General features: G+C 38.7%; 1 protein-coding gene across 2 annotated transcripts in view; it reads right to left on the reverse strand.

The window, feature by feature from the left end:
- The window catches only part of LOC111669994 (adhesion G protein-coupled receptor D2), an 86,733-nt gene extending 73,882 nt beyond the window's left edge, over window positions 1–12,851 (reverse strand). Inside the window, exons 1-15 of one of the 2 annotated variants that reach the window (XM_023426521.2) lie at window positions 12,002–12,851; window positions 11,863–11,899; window positions 11,384–11,408; window positions 9,414–9,638; window positions 8,450–9,091; window positions 6,024–6,221; window positions 5,755–5,828; window positions 5,158–5,457; window positions 4,642–4,753; window positions 4,106–4,252; window positions 3,771–3,873; window positions 2,923–3,034; window positions 2,444–2,499; window positions 2,093–2,219; window positions 1,385–1,488 (exon numbers count right to left, since the gene is read on the reverse strand). In XM_023426521.2, coding sequence (XP_023282289.1) covers window positions 1,385–1,488; window positions 2,093–2,219; window positions 2,444–2,499; window positions 2,923–3,034; window positions 3,771–3,873; window positions 4,106–4,252; window positions 4,642–4,753; window positions 5,158–5,457; window positions 5,755–5,828; window positions 6,024–6,221; window positions 8,450–9,091; window positions 9,414–9,638; window positions 11,384–11,408; window positions 11,863–11,898 — 2,261 coding nt within the window. In that variant the 5' untranslated portion in view covers window position 11,899; window positions 12,002–12,851. The remainder of the gene's footprint in view (window positions 1–1,384; window positions 1,489–2,092; window positions 2,220–2,443; window positions 2,500–2,922; window positions 3,035–3,770; window positions 3,874–4,105; window positions 4,253–4,641; window positions 4,754–5,157; window positions 5,458–5,754; window positions 5,829–6,023; window positions 6,222–8,449; window positions 9,092–9,413; window positions 9,639–11,383; window positions 11,409–11,862; window positions 11,900–12,001) is intronic. The other variant, XM_023426520.2, reaches the window with a different exon arrangement.
- Between the last annotated feature and the right edge of the window lie 329 nt (window positions 12,852–13,180).

Here is a 13,180-nt window from a genome sequence, read left to right on the forward strand (position 1 = left end):
ACGCCTCTGCTTTGTGTGTGTGTGTGTGTGTGTGTGTGTGTGTGTGTGTGTGTGTGTGTGTGTGTGTGTGTGTGTGTGGATGTGTTGTGTGTGTATTTAAGTACACAAACGCATGTACATCATACACCAGCATGTGTGAAATGCATGGCTGCGCTCTCTGATTTCAGGACAGTCATAAATCGCCTGGGCAGCTCCTCTCCAGCTGATTGTGATCCCTCAGTGACCCTAATCTTAATTAACAGCTGCTGAACGCTGCCATAAACCTTCAGAGTGGACCCACATGTAGACAACAGTAATTACTACATTAGCACTGGTCAATACTCATAGCAGCCTTAGGAACAGAGCAAACCAACTACTGCGCCAATAAGTTATCTTGTGGTTTTTTTAGTGTATGGGAGAATGTTACATCAAACAGCATGAGGAGATCTGACAGTGGAATGTTGACTTTCTTATCACCAAATGTATTTACCTTCTAAAACATGACTTTATGCATGGCTCATTTTAACATGGCAATTTTAAAAAATACTATCAACTTTACATGTGGTTTATTCACTACAAACATAATGTATACACATCTTGAGTGACAGCAAGAACTAATTTCTTTGACTTTAAATTAATTGATGCAATTCGATTGGCAGATTTACTCAGAGCCAAACAATTTGGAAAATCAAACATGGCCAATAGGGTTGGCCCTTACCTCAAACTGACTCTGATGGTTGATCAGATTCCACATTGTTGTTATTACTAATGTAAGTTTAACTGGTTTTGACAGCTTCTTTTCGCAGACAAAATTAAGATTCTTAACTTCTCAAATGCCTGGAAATTGTCATGTTCTTGGCACAGAAATAATTAGATTTAAATATTGAACATCAACCTAAAACCCAATTATATATACACTTTAATTCAACTAATTTTTCAATAATTTTTTTATATAAACACACACACACACACACACACACACACACACACATATAAATATATACATGAATCATAAATAACTTATAATAATAAATTATATTTACAGTACTTTTTTGCTTTTGCATCATTGAAAAGGAGCATAATGAGCTTCAAGTGTTTTACATTTACAAAACTTTGTACAGCCACACGCACTTAACCCACTGCTATGGTGAATCTACCATTTATACAATATATGTTTTTTGGTTTGTTTTTTCAAGACACTACTACCAATGTGTTAAATTGTAGTAATTGCACTTGACAACAAGTGACTGTTAATATACAGTATAACCTTTATGTTGCTTGCAGTATTAAGAAACACAAAAAAGGGCTGTGGCTTAGTTGTGTGTAGTGGCTCAAACAGACAGAAACCATGTAGCTGTTTGTGTCGTTGGACAGGTGGGACAGGACAGGAAAATCAGCTACTCACTCCAACACAGTGAACAGCATCAATGTCACCACCAGTGCACATAGAGACGCGCCAGAGCCGACGAATGTCAGTTTGGTCAAAATAAGCTGCTCCTCAGGACTCCACTGGGATATAAGGGAACAGTCATTGTGTGAGGGAGTGATACAAAAAGAGAAAGAAGATCCATGTCAGTGGCCTGGTGGTTAATGAGCAGCCATCCCATAACCGAAAAATCACAGGATGTCCACTCAAAGACAAAAACTTCCTACCTCATAGATGAATTTGTGTATCAGCTAAATGCCAAAATGAACAGTTTAAAAAGATCAAAGTGCGGCTGATCATTTAACTTTTTGTTTATTTAATGTCTTTCATGTATTTTGGATAAACATAAAGAACAGTTCTACCAATGCATTTTTCGATAGAATAGGCACACTGGGAGTGACACCTGCTGGTTAATATAGTGTACTGCAAATCATATCCACAATCATATCAAAGGTTTAGATTTTATCATCAGCAAAATTTAGATTTAGATGTAAATTGTTGTAATCAATTGACTGTCAAACATTTTGTCACAAGAAGGAAAAAAACACCACATATGATCAATATTAAATACGTTTTAATAACCTTTACCACAGTTTAAATTTGAGGTTTGACTTTTAAGCAAATTTCTCCTCATGAAACCTCTAAGTCAGTATGTATGATTGAATTCACAGCATCGTCATGAGTTACCTTCGACTCCAGGTAGTTCATCAGCACTGCAAAGTTGGTGGTGTGGTTACATAGACAAGAAGTGACACCAGAGCCGGCAACGGTCACCCTGCAACCATCACCGGACCAGCTATTGGTATGACTGTCCCTAAAGAGTACAATACACAAGCACAGACACACAGAAACACACACTCATCCATTTATTTCATAGAGCAGAGAAATGTAGTAATATATCCTAATAATTAATAGCACACAGTAAAAGATGACCTTCACATCATTTACCCAACAGCTTAAATCTCTATTGTAATAACACATTAATGTATCAGGGCTGTTTATGTGACTTTTTGTTTATGTGTTGCTGGTCAAACTTACATCAGGCTGAAATTCCAAAAGGCACAAATAGGGGAAACTCGTTGTGAATACTCCACCTAGAAACAGAAACATATGTTTGCACTTGTTTTTCTTCTCTTTCTAGCTCACTCTTGATATATTACTCTGGACTCTAACCAGCCAAAAGCGACATGGATAGAAGCCATTCCTTCTAGCTGGGAGATGAAAATTCCTTTGTAGTGACATGCTCTGTTTGGTGAGTTTATCAAAGGGCAGCAATGTAACTATAACTCAACTGCTATTCCCACACAATGGTTGCTTTTTACAACATGTTCCATCTTAACAAGTTTCAAAAGGTGCAGGCCCAAATTAGTACCGTTAAACCTCACACACTGTATGATTTTAATCACTTGACTGTCAACAGGAGCTGACCCAGATTAGAATGGATTCAGTCCAACCTTTCAAATATATATAATAGATATCATGGGCAGAATAATCATATTGTGAACAAAGGACTGTACCACATGTGATGAAGAAAGAGTGTACTGGATAGCCACAGGGATGGTTTGTGCCTTGGAGTTATCACGGATGGTGGCTGATATGACAGCAGAAGCCAGGTGACCTGGGAGAATTCTGGGAACAGCAATGACAACTGCCTTAAAACGTAAAGGTCATAAATACATAAAAGACGTCAACCCAAACTACAAGTGCCCACTGGTGTACAAAAGATTCCTACTCTTTCAAAATGATTAGAGCTTTGGTGATCTCTCATTCTTGTCCAAATTCAAGTGAATTACGATTATAATGTGCAATATGAAGGGATTTTTTTTTTTTTTTTAATAGCTGAATGGCCTCAGGCAGTGACAAGTCTCCTGACTAACTTCAAATATGGCAAGTGCTGAAAGTAATGTGACATTCGACAAAATGCTTCCATGTTCTGTGGTGGCTGTGCTCAATTTGGTGAGAAACCCTAAAATCGAGTCTAAAATTATTGCTGGATACAACAAATGAAACAGGAGAGGAGTATGCAAGTATAGTTTTACACTTTTTCACTTTGATTTGAACATTTGTGGGCCATTTTTATGGAAGATGTTATTTTAACTGTACCTCAAATCAAACACTGTGGTATTTCTGCTGATCAGATGTTTGCAAAAACTGATTCCCTGAACTACTGAGCTATTATAAAATATATTTAAAAAAATCTAATTTAAGTAAAAATCAAGTGAAATCAAGAAAGGTTGAGGTGTGAATAAATATGCTAATGATATTTGTTAGTTCTGTGAGTTTCTATGAGTTGACTCTTTTTCAGAATAGACAGGAATATTTAAAGTACAACACAAGATAAGACAGCAAAAAAACTACAACCAACCTTTTAGCTTTCTCTTGGTGACTCACTGGAGGTTCCTGCGCTCCAGCCACAATCTCACTCAGATGGCTAAAGTGGGTATGAATAAACATCACTTCCTCATATCCTGATTAGACAAAGAGATGGAGAACATCCTTTAGTGATACAAAATATTTTGTTTAGCATCACTTCAGTGTCAGACACAGATTCACACCAAGAATAACCACTAGCTTTGTAAGCACATGTGCATGTCATCTATGGACCAAGTCATGTAACACACATGTAATGTGTGTTCTGTTTTTCCCTCTCATTTAGGTTAACCTCTATGACAAGTGCATTTCCGTGTGTTTTTTTCCTACCCAGCCTGTGTATCCTCTGGAGTTCAGTGTCAGGTATTATCAACTCATCCCGACCGCTGCTGCCAGTGGCGGGAGAGCCGACCACAGATGGCTTGAAGACTTGACTACAGAGATCTTCAGACAGCCTCTGCCATTTCATGTACACATCTGGCAGCAAAGAAAACAGACCCCAACAATAAAGATACATCAACAATAACAGTAGAAATGCAAGAGGAGGTTTTTTTTATTATTATTATTCATCTACATTACACAGGCAAATGCTACCATCAAAAACAAAAGGATGAAGCAGGTCAATATACTGTAATTTAACAGCCTACATACAGGCATACGGGAAAATACACTGATGCAATTTCAACATCAGAGGAATGCTGGTCTTTTCTTTAAGTGAAATGTGTCAGACAGTTTCATGAATAAAATGTTCTGCTGTGAAATCCTATTTTTCACCTTTTTTCCAATTTCATGATCAACTTTGATCTCCACTGATATTGTGCCTCTTGAGATATTTTCTTTAATGTGTTTGAGATGTTTTCGTTTACCTATGTTCTTTGTAGAAAGAGTGAAGCCTCTTCTCTCAGCAGATAGCATGTCTGAAAGAGCTTCAGTGAGATTGTCAATGCTCTTGACAATGGTAAATGGTCCCACGCTGACCTGTAAGAGAAATACAGACCCAACAACAAAAAGTCAGAACTGGATTCATGGAGGAGAAAGGATGACCTTCCAGGGCTAAGAACACTGATTAAAAGATGATACCTCAGCCCTTAAACTAGGACCAAAAATGCAATATAAATATGTGGGGAGATCTTGCTAATTTAAAAGCCAGTGTTTGGTTAAACCCACGTTACAAATAGGGCTCTTTCATGCAACCCAGAAACACTATTGGTTTATTTTTCTAAGTAATTAAACAGGGATTTAATGCCTACTACTTCCCAGACTACACTTAAGTCTTCATCATAAATTAAAAGTCAAACTGTCTAAACATATGCTGCAAATCAATTATCAACCTCAGAGAAATGTTTTGGACAAAGACAAATAAACACAGGTCGGCCCCTCACCCCATCCTCTGTCAGGCCCATCCACTGTGTAGCCATGTGAGGCTCCAGCATCAAACTTGCAGCCTTCACATAGTTAGTCGCAATGGAGACCATGACCTCTGCTGCATCGTGTCTGGCAGAGTGAGAACTAGCCAGTGCAGTTAGGTCCATCTCAACCATCTGGGAGAGGTAGAGGACATCACTGGAGGTGAGAACATTTGGGCCACCAGCCTCCAAAGTATGCAGGACAGCCTGGGACAGCTGCTGCAGTGAGGTCAGATCTCTGTTCCAGGAACTGTTGATGCTCAGCTCCTCCATCACCTGAGGAAAAGAATGAAAGATGAGGTTATGAACTTCATTTACATGGGACAACGGAAGGATTCAACTCTACCTTAACCATAGCCAACATTTCTTCTATTACAATTCATAATGACAAAATTATTCTGTGTTGCTGCAAAGCTGCGAAATCCTTTTATATTTTTACCATATCAGCATGCACTGTGTTACTCTCAGTTCTTGAGATGCTTCTGCAGCAATATCACAAAGATTCTTGTTACTTTATCATACTGTACCACTAAAGTGATGATGTGCTACAGACGGCCAGACTGTCCAACTCACACGTTTAGTCAGAGGGTCCTTGCTCAGACTACTGAAGAATGGTGTCTTCGGTAAACTGAAAACATCCAGCACCTCTGCAGCGACAGAGACAAATATAACACAACATAATGAAATCTATTACAGCGAGGAAACTCACAACAGCTTTGCCAAAGATTCTTTTCAGTTTTGACAACAATTAAAAAAGGGATAAGGGATTGCAAGACCAAATCATCACATTACATCATGAATAAAATGCTTAAAAATTAACTGACATTTTCTATTATTATCACCTTTCTTAAACTGGCAGACAGCCCCTCTGAATGAGTCACACTTGACTAGGCTCCAGCCCCCAGTAACAGGGTCAAAGATGTCACAATCCTCATCAGACTGAGGGCTGTGGAAGAACTCAAGGGAGAATGTTTGATTCTGCAAAGAATTTCCATCCCGAACGGAATCCAAGAGCACATTTGCCAACACAGTGAAGTTACCTGGTGAAGAAAATGGTCAAGGTTATTCTTAATGTTAAATTCTTGAACATCAAAAAGGGACTGAATACATGTCCGGTCACAGTTGTGTGGATAAAGTCAAAATAATTCAGTTTACCAAGATGTACTTCAAGGCAGAAGAATCCAGTTTTAGTCACAAAACATGCTGAGGATTCGCTGTCACATCAACATAAAACTAAAACTACACAGCACCACTTAGAAAATGTTTATATTTAATAAACTTCATGTTATTTAATAAATTCTTGTTTTCTTAAATTCTTTTAATTTTTAGTTTAAAACATCAGTGTAGATTTAAGCATAAGGCTGATATCTGTTCATAAAACAGAAATACTTTGGTAGAAATGACTGCTGATTACAAGACGTGTAGCCGTTACAAGGACTGAAACTACGAAAGTTCAGTTGCATGAGTAGTGTGTCATATGTAGTGTATATCTGAAAGGTTCTGATGAGGAAGAGGAAGGGAAAACTTAAGGAGTTTGACAGGGTAGCAGGTACCGCCATGTTGGCTGAAGTCCTAAAATAGATCATCAGGTTCAAGGGCTTCATCAACTACTGCACTGGCTCTGTTAGTAAGTTAATCTTTAAAAGACCGGCAAATATATTCCTACACTATGACTGATGATCACTGGAGGAGTACAAATACACTATATTTTCTCTCTACACTCTGTTCCAGGTGGGGCAGTGAGGGTTTTGGAGCTTCATTGCTCACTGGGGAGCATGATGTCAGAACGGGAGTAGTTTGTTTTGAAGGGAGGGATTCAGAGTGACGTGTGTTACAAAACATTTACAAGAACCATTAGGAGCCCTACCATTTGCCAGTTACATGGTCACCATCTCCCCTATTCACTGAAGGGTAAGTAAGGGAGAGCAAGAGAGACAGATTTCCTCTTTTCTTCAGTTTCATTAAACTTCTCATGCTGGAAAGAAAAAAAGTGTGTGTGTCTGTTTCCTATGTGTATGTAAGTTTGCCAGGCATGTCACAAACTATGAAAGGATTAGGGATATCCTAATGAAGCTGTTTTTTTCTGATCTCAATTTAATACTGATTATCTGCCAATAATAATAACTTTGGTAGCGCAGATTGACACTATCACTGTAATTAGTGTAGCAGCTGCTGTTTTTGATTAATTCCAGCAATGTGTAAAAACATGCATATACAATAAACTTATGTAATATAGGTAATTCACCACAGTGTGTTCTTTTTTATTCAGTGCAGGTAATACAGTTGAAAATGCAGAATAACCTGAAAGGCTGCCAGTTTTGCATTGCCACATGAATTAATATGCTGGAGCGAATGTTCAACATAAATTTGGGGGTAGGGTCGGCAAATTTATGACATTATATAATAAAATTAGTGAACCTGGCAGTTTGCACGTCTTTTCAAACACTGGCACATTGTAGCTATACATCTGAGCATTTTCTTACGTTAATCTGAAGCAGATGACGAAAAGAAAATCTGGAATCAATCACAAAAAGACAAAATCTCACTTGGCCAAACTTCATATCTTGTCATTTGCAATAAAATGTTCTGGGAGTCATATGTTTACACGCTGTGTGTCTCATGTCTTATAATACATGTATTTTCATATAACAATTTCCATTTACTTCTTTAAGTAAATTTTACTGACAACAGCTTCAGTGATGCTTTCCCATTGTTTAAGTCTAGCAGTTAAAGAGTGTTATTCTATGTATTTAAGACAAACTTTCAGCTACAGTCAGCATCTATGTAAATTACATAATGATCATCATGGGCATGATAAGAGGAGTGTTGGATAAGAAAATGAGACACAAACAAAGCAGATTTTGGGTCTACTTGTGTCTGTGATTTATGTGTAGCATTTATTTTACCCTGCTTGGGGATGCCAGATGGGTGGAGTTTCACCACATCAGGCCAGCCCAGATCTTGGCATGTTACTGAAACGTGTACAGTCCAAAATGACTTTCAAATGGTCTCTTATGTGATTGTTTTTCTGCATAGCAACCCCACCCAGCCCTTGTGCCAAACTAGTTCAACTGTAAATAGCATGTGAAAATAATGCTTAACTATAACAGTGTACCTTCAGGATAGATTAGAGTCTCTTCTATTATGTTTTTTTTTTACAGTGTTAAGTATTCCTGTACTTTGTTTAGAATTGGTGATTTGCTTTGATTCAGATTCTGGTACCCCCTCAGTTTCCTCCCGTCCCCATGCAGAATCCTGACTAATATACCTTGACACGGGTTGTCTCCCCTCAGCTTCGTAAGTGAGGACTCTATTTCCATGTCTGGTCCACTCCACTTGAACACCAGCCCAGAGGAAATGGGCGAGCACTCTTTTTCCATGGTGAGGATTTCACTGCCATTCAGTACCCGATCCCAAATGTGCAGCTCCGTGATGCTCCCTGAGAATGACTCGTCCTTCTTAAATGAGCCCCCAAAAGTGTCCTGCTCCTGCCCGATAATGAAAATACCATCAGGACCGATGCTGTCAGTACTGTTAAGGCCATCACCCCTAGATAACCCAAGGCCATCAGTATATAGTGCCCAGCGTCCACCATTCTGGCTCCAAGTAACGCACACAGAGTGCCAGAAGTCGTCATGGTCAAATGCTTCTTGGTAAAGCCCATGAATGCCATGCACCATAAGAGCCAGCTGCACAGGCTTGCCCTGGATCAGGTTTGCGCGGAGCTGGAACTCATTAATATATGACTGGATGGAATAAGAGAAAATGGTGGAAATTCCAAAGCAGTTGGGATCGAAGAGGAGACGGGTGCAAACGGTCACTGAGCCCATGGAGGGGAACTTGTGCAGGAGACGGGCATGACTCCTGTCTGAGCGCCCGGTGAATTCCAGAATCAGGGTCTGAGAGGAACCTTTGGTTTCACCCCACGCAGAGAGAAGAAAGACACATTACTATAAAGGAAAAATCCTGGCACATCTCTCGGAAAAGTTGGAACCTAATCATAAAATTCCACTTTGTGGTCCTATTCGTACTGTAAACTTGGGAAACATTTATTCACTGTGGCTAAGAGATTTGTATGACAGCATCGTCAGTCCCATTTTACATTCTATTACCCTTTTTAGTGAGTAGGCAGAAAAGCGTCTTGGACAAGAAAAACAATGAGCCTACTATTCAAAGAGAAAGGGTGCTAATATGTTAATAAAAAGTGTAAACAAACAGCACACTGAACCTACTTGTCAGATGCGTCATGACTTTCCTGGCAATCCACACAGGTTGAGAGATGTTCAAAGATTTTAAAAAGCTGGTTAGGTCTTGGTTCTCTCCTGGGTTGGAGACTGTGGCTAGGGCCCCAGAGCGGTGCTTACATAGTTCCCCTGCACTGCTCCATTGCAGGCGATCAGGCACATACTCATAATAGGAGTCATCGAATGTCAGGGTTCTGGTTTCCACTGTAAAGGCTGTTCAAAAAAGAGAAAAGAAAAAATTAATGGAGAGATCCCTGTCAGACTGCATTGGTAAAAATTCAGGCTGAAATGCCCAACTGTGTTTTGTTTTGATTCTGATATCCCAAAGACATTTCAATCCTGTTCAGATCATATCTGGTGCATCATGGTACCAATGCTCTCACATCTGGATGAAAACCAGTCTTAGACCAGTGCCATTGTTGAAAAATTTAAATAAAATCACTGAGGATACCTGTGAGAGCTGGTTAGACAGACTGCTACACTTCCCAAGTAAAATGTTTTACCATGAAAATGATTTTAGTGACAACGAGAGAAAACTCAAGTCTGGTTTCTAACCAGAACTTAGAGCCAGCCACCAGCCAAATGATGATCACTCGCAAGTACAGTGCCATCAAACACTGGCACCTGTCACACACTCAAGGTCAAGTTTACATCTAAATACAGTGCACATTTAAAATTTTGAAACACCGGCAAAAGAAAACACAAATTACTGAGGATTTCCTTACACTACTGAATTGTGTATATCAGGACTTGGGCACATCAAGATAAACAGTTGTGTGCCATTTAACAGTTGTAGCATAGGATGGTGAAACAAGATGACATAATTAAAAAATAGCATCACATTTCAAATTATGGAAAATCATGTGAAAACATGATGGAAATAAATTGAGGCTGTTACATACAGATCTGATGTTTTTGTTGCAAAGGCTTGAGTGACATTTAGGTCACATGCTTCATGTACATCAAAATGTAATCACCAAGTCTGCTTCCATTGCACTCTTGCATTTTTTATATGTGGCAACTTTTCCACCAAAGCAAAGAGTGAAACTTTTTGTTTGTTTTTTTGCCATATTTGGACTGTTTAGTTATTGATAACTTACATTTAACCACCAACTAAAGGATTGTTGTAAATGTCCTAATCCTTTCTGTTCTCCTATGACAGCAAAGCAACATGCTATTGAACACTAGCACACCATTTGAAATCCTGCTAAGGCATCGCTCTCTGACTTGCCAAGGTATTTCTGACACATGCAGTATTTCCTATATGTTTTTCCTTGTAGTGTTTTAGGGTTAGGTTAGTGGCACCCTGGACTAGAGTTGCTAGGATTGGGAAACTGTTTTTCTTCCCAACATACCATTTCATTTGTTTGTGTTGTTGACTACCTGGGTGTTTCTCTATATATATATTTCTATGTGTCTGTGTGCAACAGCTTTGGAAAGCGAGGACATTCTGTGTAGTCCTCACTATGGATTTGAAGGTTCATGTTAGAACTGGGTTTAGATTCAGTTTAGGGTAAGGGTTGGAGGTAGGCATGTAAAAGTGATTTAGTTGTGAAATTTAAGGTTAGGGTAAAGGTCTAGGCCTTAGACCTTTACCCTAACCTAGGCTCTAGGGGATGCATGTCAATGAGGGTCCACACAAGTATATGTGTGCATGCCTGCATACTTACACATTTCTTAATAAGCTAAAAATAAATTTTCTTGACTTCTTTCTTTGAGTTTAATTTTTCTATTTTGAAATATGAACCAAAGTTTAGCTAGATACCACTAGAGCAAATGTTTAATGTGGATGACAACACTTGAAAGCACCTTAGCCTTAGTGAGACCTCTAGCTTATCAATAGTTAAGAGTTCTAGTAAGGGATACTTGCTAGGTAGCTAGGTTAGCTACTTGGTCTAACCACCTTTGGTTAAATAAAATTGTGTTTAACTTAAAAGTGACATGAGAAAGTGACTCACCTGATATACAGCTGTGAAAACACACCTGAAACATGAGATAACATATACAATGTATAAATTTAGCTCATTCTTAAAGCGACAGAACAAAGGCATCTTTACTGATATGATGACGTATTATACACAACAGGTGTACTGATTGATTATTGATCTCGAGGTATATTTAAACAGATACAAATATAATACGAACGAAGACACATCAAGCCATGGACAATATAAATTCTTGATATTTAAGATAATCATGTCTTTTCTTAACCTGTAAGGCCAGTTTAAAGAAAAAACACTCCACACGTGTAAAAACGGTGAGCATCGTTGCATTTGCTGCCTAATTGTTTTTACAGAGAAATGAGTCAGACAAATTAAGACTTTGGATACAGGCGTTGTACACAACTCTGAAAAGCTTCTGGTTAAAAGTCGACATGGTGACATGTCAGTAATATCCTAAAGAAGAGAAAACATAAATACAAAGATGGTGTACTTACAAGCAGCCCTAAATTGGGGAACAATAACCAGTGCATCCTGAAAAAAACATCCTCATTAGATGGGAATAGTACAATTTATTCGTACTGTTTTGTGACACTGCAGAAGCATTAGAAGCAAAAATGAAAAGATTGTCTTTACCTGAAATTTTCGTCTTGTTAAAAACTTTTTTGCGCGTCTTCTCATTCCAATTGCGTAGTGTCAGTGAACGCAGCATTCAACCACTCCTTAAAGCGTTTCTTTTAATTCCGTAAGTTTAAAGTTTACCGAAGTAGTTCTTCTCAGCTGTGCTCTATCAGTACAAGAGCCCTGGTAGTAGCCGTCTCCAGAGAGCATGAGGGGAGGATGCGGAGGAGGCTGCAGGGCGGAGTAGTGGGTGTAACCTGCAGCGAGCAGACGGCTAATAAAAGTAGGGTTCATGGACCTCCAGGGGACTTTGAGTGGGTTCCAGTGGTCTAGTCAAGCTAGAGGCTTGCACAATGATGTAATACACCAATGAATGTGAATCCATTAATCAGCTTAGTGGAATCACCCTTTCCTGCTTCACTTAATGTGCAGCCAAGGATTATTCATATATAGACTAAAATATGTTTTGTGTGTTTAGAAACACACTAAATGGTCTCATTTGAATGTGGGGTGACCTCAATGAGGTCCCAGGACCACCAAGACCTTACATAGGGCTTCCAGGGGACCTCAGGTAGTCATTCTGAGGTAAGGTAAAAATTGTTTTGTTTCACTCTGCTTGTATCTCACCAACTGCAAAAAGGAAACATTTCCTGTAAATTTATAGTCAAATGTGTGTGACTTTTGACATAAAATCCCCAAAAATCAAAGGTGAGTGGTGTTGCACGCTGAAGTCTATTAACAAGGAGTCCAGCACGTAAAAGTTCTTTTTAGGCTAATGTAGTAGTTCCCCAAAATAGGGTCCAGGGACCACCAGGCAGTCCCCTGACAATTATTACACCACAATCTTACATGCCTTAAATTAGCACAGTGATATGACTGTAAAAAGATGGGTTAACAGCTTTGTCAACCTACAATCAAGAAAGACAAATAAAATCTTACCAGGTGTAAATTCAGCGGACAACATATAATAGAAGTAAATATGTACATTATTTGTAACTCTGTGGCCTTGAGATAAAATTTCAGTATTTTGTTCTCTAAAAAGTTAGACCAATTAGGGAATGTGTATATGAATGTTTTGATAAAAACATTTAACATGTCTCACACTTTGTGCAGACTTTACTGCAGTACGAATTGACATATAATCACTAGTAAAATCTTGTCATAGTAGTAGTCTTTACCAAGCATCCATGGTTT

The sequence above is a fragment of the Seriola lalandi genome, unplaced genomic scaffold (assembly GCF_002814215.2).
Source record: "Seriola lalandi dorsalis isolate HSWRI2012SDOR001 ecotype SW California unplaced genomic scaffold, Sedor1 jcf7180002054829, whole genome shotgun sequence".
Classification (NCBI taxonomy): domain Eukaryota; kingdom Metazoa; phylum Chordata; class Actinopteri; order Carangiformes; family Carangidae; genus Seriola; species Seriola lalandi.